At 30.2% G+C, this 18,240-nt stretch overlaps 1 protein-coding gene across 1 annotated transcript; it reads right to left on the bottom strand.

The window, feature by feature from the left end:
- Nucleotides 1-139: 139 nt before the first annotated feature.
- On the bottom strand, nucleotides 140-16,513 carry BTBD9 (BTB (POZ) domain containing 9; the record flags this gene model as incomplete). The annotated part of the gene is given in 8 exon segments (XM_067051289.1): nucleotides 140-329; nucleotides 1,857-2,086; nucleotides 4,974-5,193; nucleotides 7,640-7,913; nucleotides 8,009-8,251; nucleotides 10,083-10,212; nucleotides 13,707-13,900; nucleotides 16,290-16,513. Coding segments are annotated over 8 exon segments (1,499 nt in total), but the record flags the coding sequence as incomplete, so codon positions are not given.
- Nucleotides 16,514-18,240: the final 1,727 nt, after the last annotated feature.

Below are 18,240 nucleotides of genomic sequence, written 5' to 3'. Positions count from 1 at the left end.
TATAACTTACACCTTAACAAGATGGATTATTTCATTAAAACCCTCCACAATATTGTCCCCACTCTTTCATCTCTATATATTATATTATTTATTATATATTTATGAAGGAAATCAAATTAAGATGGTTAATAAAACATACCTCATAGAATCAACTAGGTAAGGCTGCCCAAGCTGAACCAGTATATTACCACTACCAATCTGATGGCATGTATATCCATAATTCCAATCATAGGTTTTGGTATTCCCATCTAACAATGCATTTCTACTTCTACTAACTCCTTCAACTACAGTTGCACTTTCGCATGTTGTAGCTACATTGTATGTTGGTTCTGGAATAGAGCAAATTATCTTATTTTGATGTTCTTATATCGGTTCAATACGAATAATAATTATTAATTAATTGTTCAGAGTAGAACCTCATCAGTTCCCTCATGGCTGGTAGAGTTGCCATAGAAAATAAGTGATTATAAATACATATGTGTGTGTGTGCGTGCAAAATAAATCTGTACTACTCCAACCCACGATGGGTCAGACGTGCAAGGAGATGATTTGGTCAGAATCATGCTCGACTGCTAGTTTCCCTAATGAAATACTACAGACCGAAAATGCTTTTATTTTGAATTGTGGTCTCTGAAATGTAAATATCTGATGCAAATTGCACAATAAAGATTTGACCAGATTCCAATACTTTTGGTGCCTAGTAGCAGTAGTAAAATGAAAACATATTCATTAACAATAAGATCTTTAATTTTTTCCTCAATAAAAAAGAACAGAAATTCAAATTATGAAACAAACATTCTACCCAATTTTTAATCATTTAAAAAAGTTTTATTGCACATTTATATTTGATTAATATGGTTAATAAACAAAATTCTTAAACACTTAAAAAACTAAATAATAAAATTATAAATTGGTATAAATAAGCCATGGTCTTTTAGAGAAAGTTTTCATTCACTAAAGCCTGTTAATTTTTCTGATAATTACTAATGTTTTACTTATATCGAATATGGGCCTTTCTTGAAAGTAGTTTTAATCAACAATTTCTAACCTAAAAAAAAAATTACATCTACTTCAAGTATTATTTTCGATTTCCATTAATATAAGCAATACAGGACATGGGGAAAAAATTGGTGTCGATTTGTTTTCTTCTTGAAATTGCTTTATTTCTGACCCATCATCAGGATCTCACTTACCTATCTACTGTACTATATTGTACCCAACATGTTAATAATGTAAGGAATAAAGTAATACCAAGAAGAAAATAAAATTCAGATCTAATTAATACAAAATAGAAATGTCACAATGACTTCAGATAATACTGATAAAAAGTTTTAACATCTTTAAAAGTAAAAACATCAATGAAAAAAGAATATAATTGTTATAACGAATAAAGTAGGAAATTCTCTCTTCAGTGCTTCAAATATTATTTTCATAATTGTTAATGCAATGATTTTTCGAACTTTTTTTTATTTTTTTTAATGCTTATATCATAGTTTATTGTTATCAATTACTAGTTACACTATATTACTATACAAAACAATTTATTTTGTGAATATGAGGTCTGAAAGCATATTTTAGATTTTCGGTTTCTTTTATTACATCATGGAAATTTGGTCTTTAATTATTAAAAACAAAATTTTAAAAGCAGCAACCCATGGCTTGCTCATCTCTCTATTAAATCATACTGAACATTTAAGTACCATAGCAGTTAAAATAAAAACATCAGAAACCTATCTATGTTCAGAGAAAGAATCTATTTTAAAAGCAAAATGATTTATTCAATCTCACAAAAGACAATAAAAACATTTTGTTCAACAATAATTTACACAAATAAAACTCTATTTAAATATACTTACTGACTAGGCCATTGATTGTTTTAGGAAGGTCTGTAATGTACATGACTTCAAACGATACAACATGAAATACCAAGTTCACAGTATTATGGGTACCAACTATCCTAATGTATTGAACTACCCTAGGTTCAAAATAAAGCTTTTGCCATGATCTACAGTAAAATGTTGAATAATCAATTACTCGAATCCAATCATTCTGATCCATTGACACTTCAATATAATAGGAATAAGACCTGTAACAAAATGGAATCATTAAAGCTTAAGTATTTTATTAAAAACATAAAATAAGGTTAACTTAAAAATAAAACTATATCACTGTAAATGATATTTGGTTCTGCAGTTAATAAGCAAGTACTGCTCTTTGAAAATGGTTAGCCAAGATGGTGATGAGACAGCATCCAAGATCAGCTGTCAGGTTTACTTATCCCTCAACCCATCTTAGGACCAGGTACCCATTTTCCTAGCAAGGTCCCAAGAGGATGAAGAATAGTTGAAGTAAAAATTAATTAAATAAATCAATAACAAATTATTTAGAAATAAAATTAATCCTTGTCAAGGAGGAATTTATATCATTGCTAAAGCTGTGATGTCTCATAACTCTAAAAAACACTTTATATTATTGAAAAATAAAAATTAACTCTTCATTAGAAAAATTATAAAGAAACCCAACAAAACGATGGCTGAGACGAAATGCTTTTTAATGATTTGCTGATTTTTTTGAATTACGAGATATGACAGATTAAGCAACATTAATCAATTTAAAACAATTATTTTTTGGGGATTAGTCAGGTAAAAATTTATAAAAATAAAACAACATAAACAAGTTGTTTTTAAATTTAGCTCAACTACAATAGTAGAAAACATCAATACATCACCTCAAAATTTATTTAAGCAATTTTAGTACTTCCTTTCAATTTAAGATTCCAGTAAATAAATTGGCATTAATAACAGCATATTTATTCAAGAAAAATATTTACTATTTAATTTACAACTAGCTCCCCAGTCTATTATAATTGAAGTATGAGGTATATCATGCAAACAAGCTTATTCCATTTAATAATGTAATATTATTAAGAAATCTAATTTAACAATTAGGATTGGTGAATTTACAAACTTTTTAATATCTACGTTGAAGTAACAGTTTACTTAATAAGTAATAAGCTTGTTCCACTGAAAAATATCCTTTTAGTTTAACAGTTTACAACTTATACTACACTAACCATATGTAAATGGATGTAGATAGGCCACAGATTTTTTTTTGTTGAAATGAGATCTATAATCATCTCTTTAAATATTAAATTTAAAAGCACAACTTTCTGTTTTTGTTTCCAACGATACAAGTTTAATCCTATCATTAATTTATAAATCGACTTTTAAAGTTTCAAAACTTGTTTTTTTCAATGTCTTACATAAAATAAAAAACAGTTTGTTTTGTTTTATTTTTATCAAACACCCTGACTAGTAAATTAGCTACAAATAAACCCTGATAATTAGACGTTTCATTGACCATTAAGTATAAATAATTGTTGACATTTTAGTCATGATTTTCTTTGGCTAGTAATATTTTTAAAACTGGTTCATCTTCGGTATTGTATGGGCTGATCCAAGATTTAAATTTAGGGCTAAATGAAGCACTTGCTTTTGGCATTTTAAAATTTATAAATATTACCAATAGTATGGAAATCAAGCTACAAACTTAAAGCAAACTGTAGTATTAAATAGGACATGAAAAAAAATCCACGACTACTGATGAAAGTGAATTATTGAAGGTAGTGTTTGTTATATTGTCGTATTACTAATTGCAAGAATATGAACCTTTTCATATCCAGATAGTAATCTGAATTTAAATTTTTTTATTACTGAAATAGTCCAAACATGCATTTACCGTCATTCAAAATAAAACTATGCTAATTGCTTCTGGAAACATTGAGGTGTAACAATTTTCGATCAACTGTTCAAAAAATGCAATAGCATACAAATCACAGGCCCTTGCTCATAACATTCTACCAATAATTAAGATGTTAAGAACCTAAAAATACTTGACAGATATTGCATTGTTTTGAAGCATTTTGATCTAAGCTACCACAATAAACCTGGTAATTTTTTTTAATTTACTGTTCTTAATACTGATTATTTATTTTTAAACTTTTCTTATAGAATAATAAATCATCAGAGATTCAAATAGTATGGAGGCTAAAAATTATATTTACACAACATTAACAAGATTAGATAAGTGGATTGCCAAGATTATTATTATTTTTTTTTTTTTACAGATATATTATAGTTTTGGTGACTTTTGCTAAGTCTTTGTAATAATTTCCCTATTGTTTGACATATGATGAGATAGAATAAGGAAATCTGAGAGATCACCGAAATCCGAAATACCTGGTTTTAGGCTCCTTCTATTGCCGAGTTAAGGAATATAAAATTAACCCTAGCAGTATAATACATATTATGTAATAATATGAAAATAAAATCTGTTTTTTATCTATTTTTTTGGTTAAGGAATCCCTCAGACTCTTTAGTCCCTGAAAGAGAAAACTAGGTAGCCAATGTTAGTATTAAATACCTAGCACTAAAACTTTTTTTTTTTAAATAAAATAGAAAATTTTGTATTTATTTACAATAGGTATAGGTATGCTAACATTTTTTTCCGCATTTTCTCTAATTTGAAAGTTCATTCAAATTGAAATTCACATAATTAGATCTATACACATAAATAGATCACCTCAAAAATCTATGATCCTGTAAAACTGCTCCCCATAAAAATTTTGATGGTGCTGGTTACCCCATAGACTCCTCTGGACACTCCAGGCTTGGATCATTTAGGAAAAATGATTAGAAATTTATACCACCACACTTTCCCCCCTAATTAAGGACATCTACTTTATTGAGACCGAGTTTACCCATTGTGGGTCTACCAATCCAAGGGTCGATACACGTCTAAAGTAACAAGATAAATAATTATCTGCCACAAACAGACTTGAACACTAGTCCAGGAGATAGGAGCACTTCAATCACTGAGTTTTCCTGTTTTATTTCCAGTTTACACAGTTTTGAAGGTAGATAGATAAAAAATATAATATCAACAATAAAAAGTTTAAAGTTTTAAGAAAATACCTCAAATCTTTATCCCAAAGTAACATCTTGATGTGGTTAACAAGAGCTTGGGTTCCTAGCCTTATCAAAATTCCATGATCTTCGACTTCATTAATGTGATGTCTTGTATAGCCTTTTTCCATATCATAATGAAACGTGTTACCATCCAAAAGTGCAGAACGCATTTCTCCTTGTAATACCTTAGTGCCAAAGCGAGCAACAGCTAGATTTTCATTTTGAACTAGAAATAAAGTAGTAATTAGGGCATAGAACAATGGTAACATTAAAAAATAAAATCATTGAATTACAATAGGACCTAAAAATATGTTGCATATCAAAATGAAAGGGATGGCTGAGTAGATTTAAAACAATAAGGCCTTCATGAAAATACAATACGGTATCACATATGATTTAAAAATTAGACAAACTGCCTATAAGAAAGTCAGAAGTACTTTGTAATGCATAAATATGTTGTTGTTTTTTTAAATAAGTTAAGAATTTTGTAAATTTTAAGTGGCCGATTCAATATGATATCAAAATATCTAGACAAACTGATTTGTGTTGATTGTTTTCAAAGCTAAACATACAATGAGTTGAGAGTTGACCATGAATTATATCTGAAAAGATTGTTTGGGGTGCGATTAGTGAAGAACACAAAGATGTAAAAGCTTATTTATTCGTATGAATGTTGTGGCCATGATTTTAGGTCTTCATGAGGGCTAAGAAAGAAAAAAAAACAAGATAGCAACTATAATAAATAAAAGAAAATATAGAATAACTAGAAATACAAAAAGATAACAGATAATATAGGTACATAAGTAATATTGAAGAAAATGTACAATGTACTATAAGAATATTTAAACTGTATGGAACTATAGTAATATTACAATTAAAAATGAAAGAAGAAAACAATAAAATAAAGATTAAGTTATGAAAATCAACTAAGTAAACAGGTGTATGAATTGAAAATTAATTAATTAAGAATTAAGAAAATTAATTAAAAATTGAAGTAACAAGTTGGAGGTTCTAATTGGATATAGATGCTTTCAGAGATGAGTCTTTTGCCATGGTTTCGGACTGTGATTAGTATAGAGGTTTAGTGAAAATTGAGTGGTTTAAGATGAGTGTTCAGAAAGTTTAGAAGCAGAAGAGTTAAGTTACTTATGTTGTTGTGTGATGCGGGTCTTTTAAAAGATTTTAGTTATTTACTCGCCAAAATAAGAGGAATTACAGTTGGATATAGAACAAGGGATGCAGTATACAATATGGTGGTATCGGTGTAGGAGAGGAACAGGATCATTTTCATGTGAGTAGAATATTTACAGTTTGTTGTGAGATCTGAAAGCAAGTCAAAGATCACGGATAGAGGAGTATAACATTTTTTTGATATTATCTGAAAGAAAGGGGATATGTGGTAGTGATCTGTATAAGGGGATAGAAAGGAGTTGTGAAGAACAAGCAGAAGAGGGAAGACAATTTTCGCAGTTATGGATCAGTTTGTTAAAGATATTGGAGGGAAAGATATTGCTTAAGAGTATCTGTTTCATTCTGTGTACGTGAGTTTCAATGGAAATGGGGATTGAGATTTTATTTTTACAACTCCTTGCATTATTATTATTATTCCTGATATAGTTCCTTTTAATAATTTGCACATTCAGACTATTTTTGTCTTTATATGTGTTTGCTAATTCACTTCACAAAGCTGGCTTAAATTACTGTTCAGTTTTTATTCCATTAAACTTTATTTATCAACTAATTATTTTCAATATTTAGTTTCACTTAGATCTTATTTCTTATAGTTATCTTAATACTGTAGTTCAAACATTGTCTACAAGCATTTCCACTAACAGATTGCCCTAACGTATTTTAGTAATTCATGTTTATCCCACTGTGCTAATTTACTCGATATACTTCTTATATTACTAATATTTGATGTTTTTTACTATCTTTTCCCTCTATATGTACTTCCTCTTTTTTTTATATTACTTCAATTTTATATTTATACAAGTGAGATCTGTATAATATGAGATATGTATAACTAAAATTGGCTTAGCTGATTTTCATATCTTTATCTTTTTTCTTCTTCTTTCATTCTTAATTTTAATATTAATATATTCTCAAACAGTTTCAATATTCTTATAATGTTACACTCTACATTTTCTTCAATATTACTTATGAAGCTATATTATCTGTTATATTGTTATGTCTTTAGTTAATCTATATTTCCTTTTATTCATTATGGTTGTTATCTTGTTGTTATTTTATATATTATCTTAGCCCTAATGAAGACCTGAAATTTTGGTCTGAAATGTTGGCACTGATAAATAAATTTTTACTTATTCGTAGTTTTCACTGACCGCACCCCTAACCATCTTTTCCTCACCTAAATATATCAATTTTAAGTTTTGTTTTGAGGGTTATAGTATATTGTTAGTATAACTTAAATATATCTCATTCAAAAGCAAGCCAGTGATAGTCTTTTGAATTACTTTTTACTATCATATAACTGTAACATAATATTATACAAAGAAAGTTATGACTTCTGAAAAAAAAAAGTAATAACTAATCTGTAGTCAATTATTATATAAATAATTAAATTTAAAATAAAACTTTAAAACATAAAATAAGTTTATTTAACATTATTAATTAGGCTACCATTCTTAAGATATTTCTTGAGAATTACTCACTTAGTAAACCTCTGTATTTTAACGAACTGTTTCTAGCATTGGTCTGAAGTTGTAGAGCATCAAGAATAGTGTCAGAAGGTACAAAGCCAGTTGGGCGAACAACTGAAAACAAGTCTCGAGGAGTCATCAGTTCAAATCTTACAGCTGACAGCACATCTCCAAGTTGTGGCATGCCTTTCATGTTGTTAGCTACAGCCCAAGCTTCAACCATTTGGAATATATCAACTTCAGGAGCATAGAATGAATCTCGGTCAATGATCTCTTTTAAGCCATCCTTAAAAAAAAAAAAAAAAAAATATAAGTATAATTAGAAATTTCAATGAAATAAAATTTATTTTGTAAATAAATACCAGTGGACAGAATACTTACAGCTGACAAATTAACAAAATTCTTGGGATTCTCAGCTTTGGACAAATTTGGAGCAAATACTTGGTCTATAAACTTCTTACAAGTCTCAATAAGAATATCTAGTTGGTATAATCTGGCAGCATCATAAATAGAAAAAACATTTTCATTTGTGATAGATTTGACTAAATAATCACAAATTGCTTTTTCAAGTTGTATAAAACCATACTGATGAGCTAGACCGAGAATATCGAGTATGGCATCTTCCTAAAATAACAAATATTTCAATAAATGTTTATAAAAAAAAAACTTTAATCTTATTAATGAGATTACTTTAAAAGATAGTTGAACTAAGATTATAACATACTTAGTTTGCAAAGGTTGGGATAAATATAATAAATTAAAAAGAAAATTTTACAAACAAAACAAGCGAACTAGTTGATTTTTTTTTTTCACCATACCATATCACATAAGAGTATTTAGCAATCATTTCCTGGCAGGCTAGTTGAACTTTGATTGTTTTGAATAATTATTTTAGAAAATCATTGAATACACTTTAATTGTCTTTAGGAGCTAGAAACCTGTAAACCTGTAAAGTACATATCTTCTACAATGCATAAGACCAATGAAGGAGAACCTACACATCTGATCTTGCATAAATGCGAAGGTAATCATGCCCAATGAAAATCTTAATGCAGGTGACCAGTTTTTTAGCAGATTCATAAGAGAGTGGAAGTAATGTTCACAACATGTCATTGGGTTATGTTTCAAATCCTGTTTAAGTGCCTTTATTTTCTTAGTAAGCTTTTTACATGCTTATTAATTCAGTTCTTTATTTTTATTACCTGATGCTCTGAGTGAGACAAAGGCAGGCTCAGAATGAATAAAGTAGCCTTTTCTAAACTTATCAAATACTAAGCTTTGCAAAGGCCAATCTGATTTCTGTTCCCTAGTTGGAACTGCCTCATTCATAATTTAGCTTTCCTTAGTTCCAGGTCCAAGCCTAAGAAGAGTAGAGGGCTTAAACTACAATTTTGTTTCAACTTCTTATGATATATGGTTTCTGGTCTTGTTACAGAGACTCATTACTGTTAAGATCGATACCTCTTTCAGACTCCCCGTTGTATGTATTCCTTCCTCACTTTGTTGAAAGCCTTTTGGAGATCCACAAAGTAGAAAGAGCTCTTTATCTTTCTTGACAGTCTTCTGTTCTTTTATATTCCGACTGTAAGTCTTTTTAGTAGTTGCTATCGATCCAAACATATAGAGCCTTGGTTATATCAATCTCTGAAAAAAAAATTTATCAAGATGAAATTACTAATTCTTTATTAAATTCTAATAAACAGAAAATATAAACAAATCTTACTGGGGTTATAGAATAAGAATATTAATTATTCCTTCTATACATCCAGTTTTCATAGTAAATTTGATCTGTTTATTAGAATTTAGTAAAAATTAATAATTTTAACTTGACATTTTTTTTTTTCAAATTCCACAGCTCAATATTTTTGGAGATCCGTAAATTTTAAAAGAACCATTGAGCTGAAAACATTCTGTTATAGAATGAAACATAATTAAACTTACTTCAAATTAGTACTGTATGTTTGTTTTTTAAGAGTATATATTTTTGATATTTCACAAAATAAGATAATGAAAATTTTTTTACTTTTACTGGAAAAGATCAATGTTTGGAGAGCTACATCTTGAAAAGTAATAGTAACACAGAGCTTATTTCTGTTTCAAATGCTAGAAAATATTATTGACTTTAAAAAGGAAATTATAAACTATTTTTTCAGGTGCATGGTTTTTAAATTAATTAATTAACAATTGAAAAATCATGCATTTTTGCTTAAAATCTGAAATATTGTTCTAGCTTCAACAAAAGTAACAGTAAACTTTATAAGTAGGAAATGAAGGTTTGGTTATCATTCAGTGTTTAAAAAATAAAAACATTGTTTTTTTGACTTGTGTAATATATAACTGATTTGAATATATTAAGTTCAAAACTAAACAATTGTTTAACATGCAAATATGTCATAATTTGTTAACCAGTAGCAAAATTTTTTTAATTTCAGTAATAAGATAACAATAAACAAACCTTTAGGCTAGAGAGTGATAGCTTTCCAGTGTAAATATATTTCAATAATGATTTAAATGCATTTACATTTGTTCCAATAATTTCAATTTCCGACTGTTGTGACTCTTTCATTCCCCCATACAATAGGGCTCTGAAAACAAATTATCATTAGTGATATATGCAAAATAAAGTATTAACAAAATTATACACAAATACACATTGGATTAGTTATGAAAAGTTATTAGTATAGTAACAACTTTTTTTTCCAAACAAACATGTTTTCTCTATTAGACATATGTGGTTTATAAAAACAGCTTTTCTCATTAAATCTGTCTTTCCTTTGGATTAGATGTCTATTTTAAATTTAATTTATACAAAAAATAGATTAATGATGGCTTATGATTTAGGCTACTTTTATAATCAAAATAATGGACTCACCTTAATATTCATGCCAATTTTATAACATTACTATGAAAAATGTTTTAAAATAAAAAAAAAAAAAAGTATAGGGGGATTTGGTTTATGTATGAGCTGAAAAAGTTTTGTTTAGAAAATTTAGAGAGGTGAAAGTTTGAAAATAAATTTTGTTCAGTTTACTCTCAAAATTATTGAGAACATAAATAAAAAAAAATTTGTCTTCCCCTACCTTTTGTAAAAGCTGTTGTGGAAAGTAGGGAGGGTTATAAATAAAGACGAGTACATTTAACTAATAGATGCCATGACAGACAGCTCCAACCCAAAAAGGACCCCAAGCTATCCTAAGTGTCTCATCATTACTTCTTTAGTCACATCTTTAGTTAAAATATCCACAAGCTGGTCTTCAGTCCCTTTGTGGATGACTTGGACTTCTCCTTTTTCGACTGCATCTTTAACAAAATGGAATTTCCTGTTGATTTGGCGGGTCTGTTTTCCTTGCCCACTATTTTGGATCCAGTCTATAACTGCCCTGTTATCAGAGCATATGTTCACAGGTTTCTTGATAAACTGAACAGCTTCAGTTCTTCCAATAGCTCGACAAACCATCTTGCATCACACCTTCACCCTTCACAGGTTGCCATAAGTTCTGCTTCCATCATCAACATGGCCACTAGGTTCTGCTTCCCACTTCTCCAAGCCAGAGCAGTACTTCCAATCGTGACAACATGCCCACTGAATCTCTTATTTGGAGCCAAAGCACTTCTAGTAGCACGGTGTTTCCATCCTGTTCTCGATGTTGTGGTATCCAACCTCTCTGCTTCTCATCGAAAGTTATATCCAAGGTCTCGTGTATTTTCTTCTCATCTGCATCATAAATTCTATAGGCCCTCCTGGTTTAAGAATAACCTACCAATACCCCTTTTCTGGTTCTGGATTCCAATTTGCCCGAATTAGGTTTATTAACTTTGTAATAGGCTAAGCAGCCATAAACCCTTAAATGTCTCACACAGGGATTCTTATTAGAAAATGATTCTTGTGGTGTTTTGTCAGGATTACTGCTATTTGGTGTTATGTTGTGTAAGTACACCGCTGTACTCAGAGCTTCACCCCAAAATTCTTCCGATAAGCCCTCGTCTGCCAGTAAGCAACAAGTCGTCTCCAACACAGTCCTGTTAGCTCGCTCTACAACACCATTACTTTGCGGTAAATAGTAGACTATATTTTCATGCCTAATGCCCTTTTGCGAAAAATAATTTTTAATTCTATGATTCATAAACTCAGATCCGTTATCAGATCTCAGTATTTTTAACTTAGATGAGGTTTTGTTATTCAAGAGTTTAACAAAATATCTTCGGGAGAAACGTATCATAGAATAGTAGCATGAAATAATCTGTTACCTAATGTAGCAGTTCTCATGGGGCCACATAAATCAATATAAATCCTATCCAGAGGTTTAGCTGAGTTATCTATTATGCTGCGACCAAATTTCTTGCGAACCATTTTTCCAGCGAGGCAAGGCTCACGCACACCTATATCACCTTCTAATTTACTTAACCCAACTACAATATTTTTCTCAGCCATAGTATCAAGCTTCTTCACACTGATATGACCTATTCTTTGATGCCAGATTTTTCTTTCAACTACTCTTGTTTGAAGCACACATCTTCCGTTTCATTATCAAAGGATTTTTTGAATCTAACTGTAAACAGATTATTTTTAAAATCCCCTTCTTTTGAGATGATTTCTGCTCCTTCCTGGGAAAGCATTACCTTGTATCCCTTTTCCACTATTTTCGGCACGGACAGCAGGTTATCACATAACTGAGGAAAAACCAAAACGTCCTGCAAAGTAAGGTTGTTTTCAAAACCATTTGTACAAGCTTTTACTTTTAGTAGCACCTATGACCCTTCCCTTCCTTCTTCAGCAACTGAAACATCTCTGTTTTCTTCAGTTCCTTCCTCAACCAGAGGATTGTTGGTAGTGATATGAGAGGTACATGCAGAATTGAGGTACCACTCACTCCCTTTACTATCGGCGATAGAACATAAAGCAAATTATTTAGTCAAAGATGCTTTGTTCTGTTTCCTAGGATGAGTTCGTTGTGTATCATTGGGTTTATTTCCACCAGGCTGTCTGTTCACTTCTTTATTCCACCAGCAGTCCTTTTTCAGGTGACCTAGCCTTTTGCATAGAAAACAGATTTTTGGATTACAGTTTGATCGTCTTGGATTGATTTTCAATGCTTGTTCATTTCCATTGACAGCGTTCCTCCTTTCAAATGATAAAAGCATATGTCTTAATTCACCGAATTTAATGATCCTACTAGCCAAAATCGGGTTAATAACTGGGTCATAATATGGTGGTAAGCCTTCTATAATGTACTTAACCTTTTCTCTGTCAGTCAAAGATTTTTCTAATCGTTCCATCTCCTGTACCAAACACTGAAACCTTGTAAGGTATTCATCTACTGTTTCTCCACCACCTTTCTTAATTTTAGTTAGGTCGAACATCAGATCCATCACTTTTTCCTCAGGAACTCCTTCATACCTCTCTTTCAACTATTCTCAAACCTTCTTAACACTTTTCTCACCTCTGATTGACAGCAATACCTCATTACTGACCGCTAGAATAATAATAGAGAGTACCTGCTTGTTTTTTTCTTCCATGATGCATCTTCTTCAGTTGGCGGATCTTTTTCAATAATATCTTCGTACAGGTCCTTTGCTTCCAGATATGCTTCAATTTTGACCAACAATGACCATATCCCATAATTTTCTGCTGTGAGCCTCTTGATGTTAAGTAGCTTGGCATCCATGACCCCTGTGTTTTAAATTTCGGCAGTTATTCCTAAACAAATTCACAGAGCTTAGGTATCCGTCATTATACATAAATTCTTCTCGGCACCTAACCCTTTCACGCACTAACCACGCTCTGCTACCAAATTGTTGTGGAAAGTAGGGAGGGTTATAAATAAAGACGAGTACATTTAACTAACAGACGCCATGACAGACTGCTCCAACCCAAAAAGGACGCCAAGCTATCCTAAGCCAGAGCAGTGTCGCTATCTACCTCTTTAATGACAAACCAAAAATAATAAAACCCTATTTTCTATAACAAAAGCTTGAAGAAAAAAAATTTAAATAATAATTCTTAAAATTAAAAATTTAGCTACACGAGAATCATAACAATTTATAATGATAATAGAACAGAAACTTATGGAAAATATACCTGAAATAATCACTACAGGCTGCGAGAACAACTTTGTGGGCATGAATGGTTTCATTGTCCACCTTGAATGAAACGTCACTGTATTCATCACAAAGGAAAAGTGCACCAATATGGTCAGATAGATAGCTCATATGATTAATTTCTCCATTTTCTGGTTGTGCAGGTTCAATGTGAAGGTTTGAAACAATATCAAACTAAAAACAATAAACAGACAACAAATGTTTTGAAATAGAAACCAACAATACTAAAATAAACTGTTTTATAAATTTACACTATGACTAAGGTGAAATAATACAACTGTAGGTATGAGGAGCTCTAAATCAAATTAATATTTTGTCCATTTTTAACTCAATTCATTTCACACCGCCATTGTAAACTATGTTTGGCTACAAATCTATGTCCAACATCATTTGGATCATATTTTTTCTGGTCACAGCCCTTTGATGTTTGTTGTTCACTGTAAAATGATTTTGTCCAAATTCTTGTACGCAACATAATTCATTTTGCCAAGATTTCATGATATTTCGTTTAATTTTCTATCATGTTACTTGAGAAGAGCGGAAAACTATCGAGAAAGAACAACAACTGAATTATAATTTTTCAAAAAAGAAGACGTTATTAGAGAATTAAGATATCACAAGCTAAAAAGTAAATCCCAGAAATGTTCTTTCTATTTTAATCTTTAAGTACAACTTGTGGTCCACACAAATATTGTTGTGAGTCAACATTGCCAAAACCTTTATAAACTGGAACACATTCATTTTGATTTGGAGCTCTTTAAGTGTACTAATTATAAAAGCAATATAATATTCTAATTAACATTGGAAAATAAAAATTGCAAAGAATATAACTAAACTTTAAATAAATTACAATGTTGCCCTCTGATAAGAAGGTCTTAAAATAATAAATCTAAAGTCCAAAGTATGTCATAGTTCAAGGAATCTTTGTTTTCATTAGATCTGAAAATATAGAATAAATTCATATTCAGTTAAAGCAGTGATTCCCGAACTGGGTGCCCAAATGCTGTGCAAGTATGCTAAAGTGCTATTGAAAGGGAGTACCACTTTCTTAAAAAAATTTAATAAAATTAGAATAGGAAATATACAGTGCAATCCAGCATTTATTTTGCATTGGTTTTTCTTCTTTTTTTTTTACATATTCTGTAAGGATAATGTGCTACAAAATGTATTATAGCCCAACAAGGATGCCACAGTGAAACAGTTTGGAAACTACTGAGTGGATGAAACACAATCTTTACTTAGCAAGAATATACGGTAATTAAAATGTTACATCTGCAAGATAGGAACAGTAGAATCATTAAAAAATGTCCAGAAGATTAATTGGTGATTTAACAATACTTAAGTTACAAATATTTTTATTTAGGTATTTGTTAAAAAAAAAAAATAAACAATTCAACATTAAGTATTATTATTGAAATAAAAACATTAAAAAAAACTAAAGAACAAATTGAATTTATGATAAAAATTTGTATTCAATGAAAATATAATTTAAAAAAATACATTATCAGATATTTAAAAAATGAATAGTGTGACCATTGATAATATAGGTTTGTAATTATGAAGTTGATATAAAGAAGTATTTAATCTGCAGAAATATTTATCATAATATATTTCTATTTATTATAAATATAAATTATGATAGATTATGGGCTGTTTCAAATTACAAGAAAAAAAACAGTCCTAAAGGATTAATAAAGAAAATTCAGAAAATATTAATTCACGACAACTTATTTAATATTAATGTTTGTTTATATATAATGAAGAACAAAGAATTATTGGTCATTGATCATTGTTAATTACTTAATGCTAAGAATATACATTTTGAAATGTAACTTGATATGTCAAAAATCATAATTTAAAATTAAATTAATGGATTGGTATGAATTTATGTAAATAAAAAATATGTTTTACAGCTTGCTTAAAGTAACATTAATAAATGCCAACAATTAAGATAACTCATTTTTACTTTAACTAAAATGAGGACAAAGCTAACTTCAAGATCATAAATACCTATTTTTAATTTTAGTGATCCACAGATTTTTCATTAAAATTACTCCAAAGGAGTTTTTTATTATTAATATATAAAAACAACCAACATTTTAGAGTACTGTTCTGTCTCCAGGTTTCTCTTGGATGTACAAATTATACAGATTCTATGTGCTATCTGTGTCCGTATCCATACAATTATATTTTGTCAATATTTTAAGAAACAGTATCATAAAATAAAAGCTCCGTTTATCACACAGTGGGTATGTGTATAAATAAAAACAAAATAATTTGGAGTTCAATATAAAATCTTGTGGAAAGTACAGATCACTAAAATTTCATATCATATAGTTGAACCTTTAAGAGTGATGAGTGGTGTACAATAAGCATAACTAGCCATAAAGTACTGGCCATGTTAAATAATAAATATATCAACGATGAGTTTGTTTGTATTGTAAATGTCATGTAGCCCAAGATAAACATTAAATGACATACCCTACTCAGCTTACGAGGAGTTGACAACTTATACCGAATTCATTATAAGTTGTCAACATTCAGATTATCTGAGATTACTCACCTTCTTAACATCACACATTTGTAGATGTGCAACTGGCAGGAATAAGAATCACAATTTCAAAAAGAAACAACTTTAAGTATCAGGTTACGAATTTGCAGGTTATAAGATCGTAATAGGTATAATTTGCTCTACTTCATTTATTAAATTCACAACTGTAATTATATTTACACCTAGAGAATATGTTGAAGGAAACAGGCATAATTGCTTTCTTTTTCTCAACTATTTTATAACTATTATTTTAAATAGGTTAAAAATCTTATGTTATTAAAAGGCGATTTTTGACGATCCTAGTTAATTATAATATAAGTTAAATATAAAAGAATTATATATTGATAATATCAGTTATTCATAATTAAAATGGAATTACAAAAAACAAATTAAAATATATTAATTTGAGTAGTCAATGCATTGAGTGTCCAAAAACAGTGATGTACAAATAACACTTATGTTTAAGGAAACGATTTATTAGCGTAACGGTTGAAATCTAGGGCTAAATTCAAGATTCCATAGTGACGGTGGTATTGACAATAATATGGAACAATGACCGCTGTCGCAGTCACTAGCATCGTGACATTTGCTGTCGTACTATTAACAATGTGCGATTGTGTGACAAACTTATTCGACAGACGTCTGGAATACTCAATCTCAGCTTAACTTACAATTTCTATTCTTATCCAAATTCTTATTCACTGGCTGAAATTTATACATGAGAAAATCAACCAAACTTTTAAAGGATGTGGTTTTTACCTAGTGCAAAAGCTGATTTGAACGAAACTTGGGACCCAAGTCTCCCTGTGTGTCCGTTAATTTTTTTCTTTTGGTTGTAATGGTTTCTAGTATTACACCCACTCTCGCAGGATCTCAGCCCAAATGCGTTGTATGGTGGCATTGGCATTACAAACGCCACCGCGCAAATGCTAACTGAAGTAGTGGATTGAATCTGATTAAATGGATACCAAACCCTTTATACACTAACTCATAACTCTCCTTCAACTTAAAGATAAAACCAAACTCAAAATTCAGTTCTATACCGTGAAAGAGTCCCAAGCAGTATAATGTCACGTGCTCAAACGCAGAAAAGACAAGGTTCTGTATACGGTGACATTAATGTTCGGAATCCAAACTGACGAAGAGGATATTGTAATCTTGGTTAAGGTACAGGCGTTTCAAGACGTTTCTCCATGATTTTACTCATAACAGGTAAAAGAAACTGTAAGAGAATTCTGGAACTTAGAGGTTTGGGTATCATTTTGACGATAAACAATTTCCACGGGTCAGGAAAATATGTGGATCAGAGAACAGATAGATATAAATATAGTGAGGAATAGGAAATTTTTTTTTAGGAAAACTTAGTTTTAAGATATGGATGGAATCAGGTCGTATACAGGAACTTCGAGGAAAGGCAAGATCTGAATGATGTTGGATATTTCTGTAGGATGAAATGGGAAATGTCATTTCCCATGAAGTGGAATATTTAATTATACAATGAATTCAATTGGATTAAGGATATCAGGACGTGAATTAAAGGTTTTACTGTGAGAATATCTGGGACATTTCTTCGTCAGGAAGGTTCCCTATAGTAATTATATATATATTTTTTCTGTATTATTTGTTTATCTCAATGGTCTTTCATATTTAGTTATACACGCCGTTAGCTATTTCCTGTTGGTTTAACGTATTTTTGTACTCTTGTGCCCACTATGTACGGGACGGGATGGTTCTGTAGCGAGAGGGAGCAAGTGGTTGGACCACAACTCACCAGAGCGCTCCACCTAGAGCCTCACCGAAGCTCTCAAATTTATAAATCACTTCATTTTGTTAAAGACACATTGTCATTTTTGTATATTAATAATTTCTGTACATAATATTTAGCAATATCTGTACAATGAATAATAAATGATAACAATGCAATGCACGAACCTATCTCAAGCAGACATGTACCGACCGCTTC

Source organism: Halyomorpha halys, unplaced genomic scaffold, assembly GCF_000696795.3.
Source record: "Halyomorpha halys isolate HHAL.00 unplaced genomic scaffold, Hhal_1.1 Scaffold1302.1, whole genome shotgun sequence".
Lineage (NCBI taxonomy): Eukaryota > Metazoa > Arthropoda > Insecta > Hemiptera > Pentatomidae > Halyomorpha > Halyomorpha halys.
This window is presented reverse-complemented; position numbering and strand designations above follow the sequence as displayed.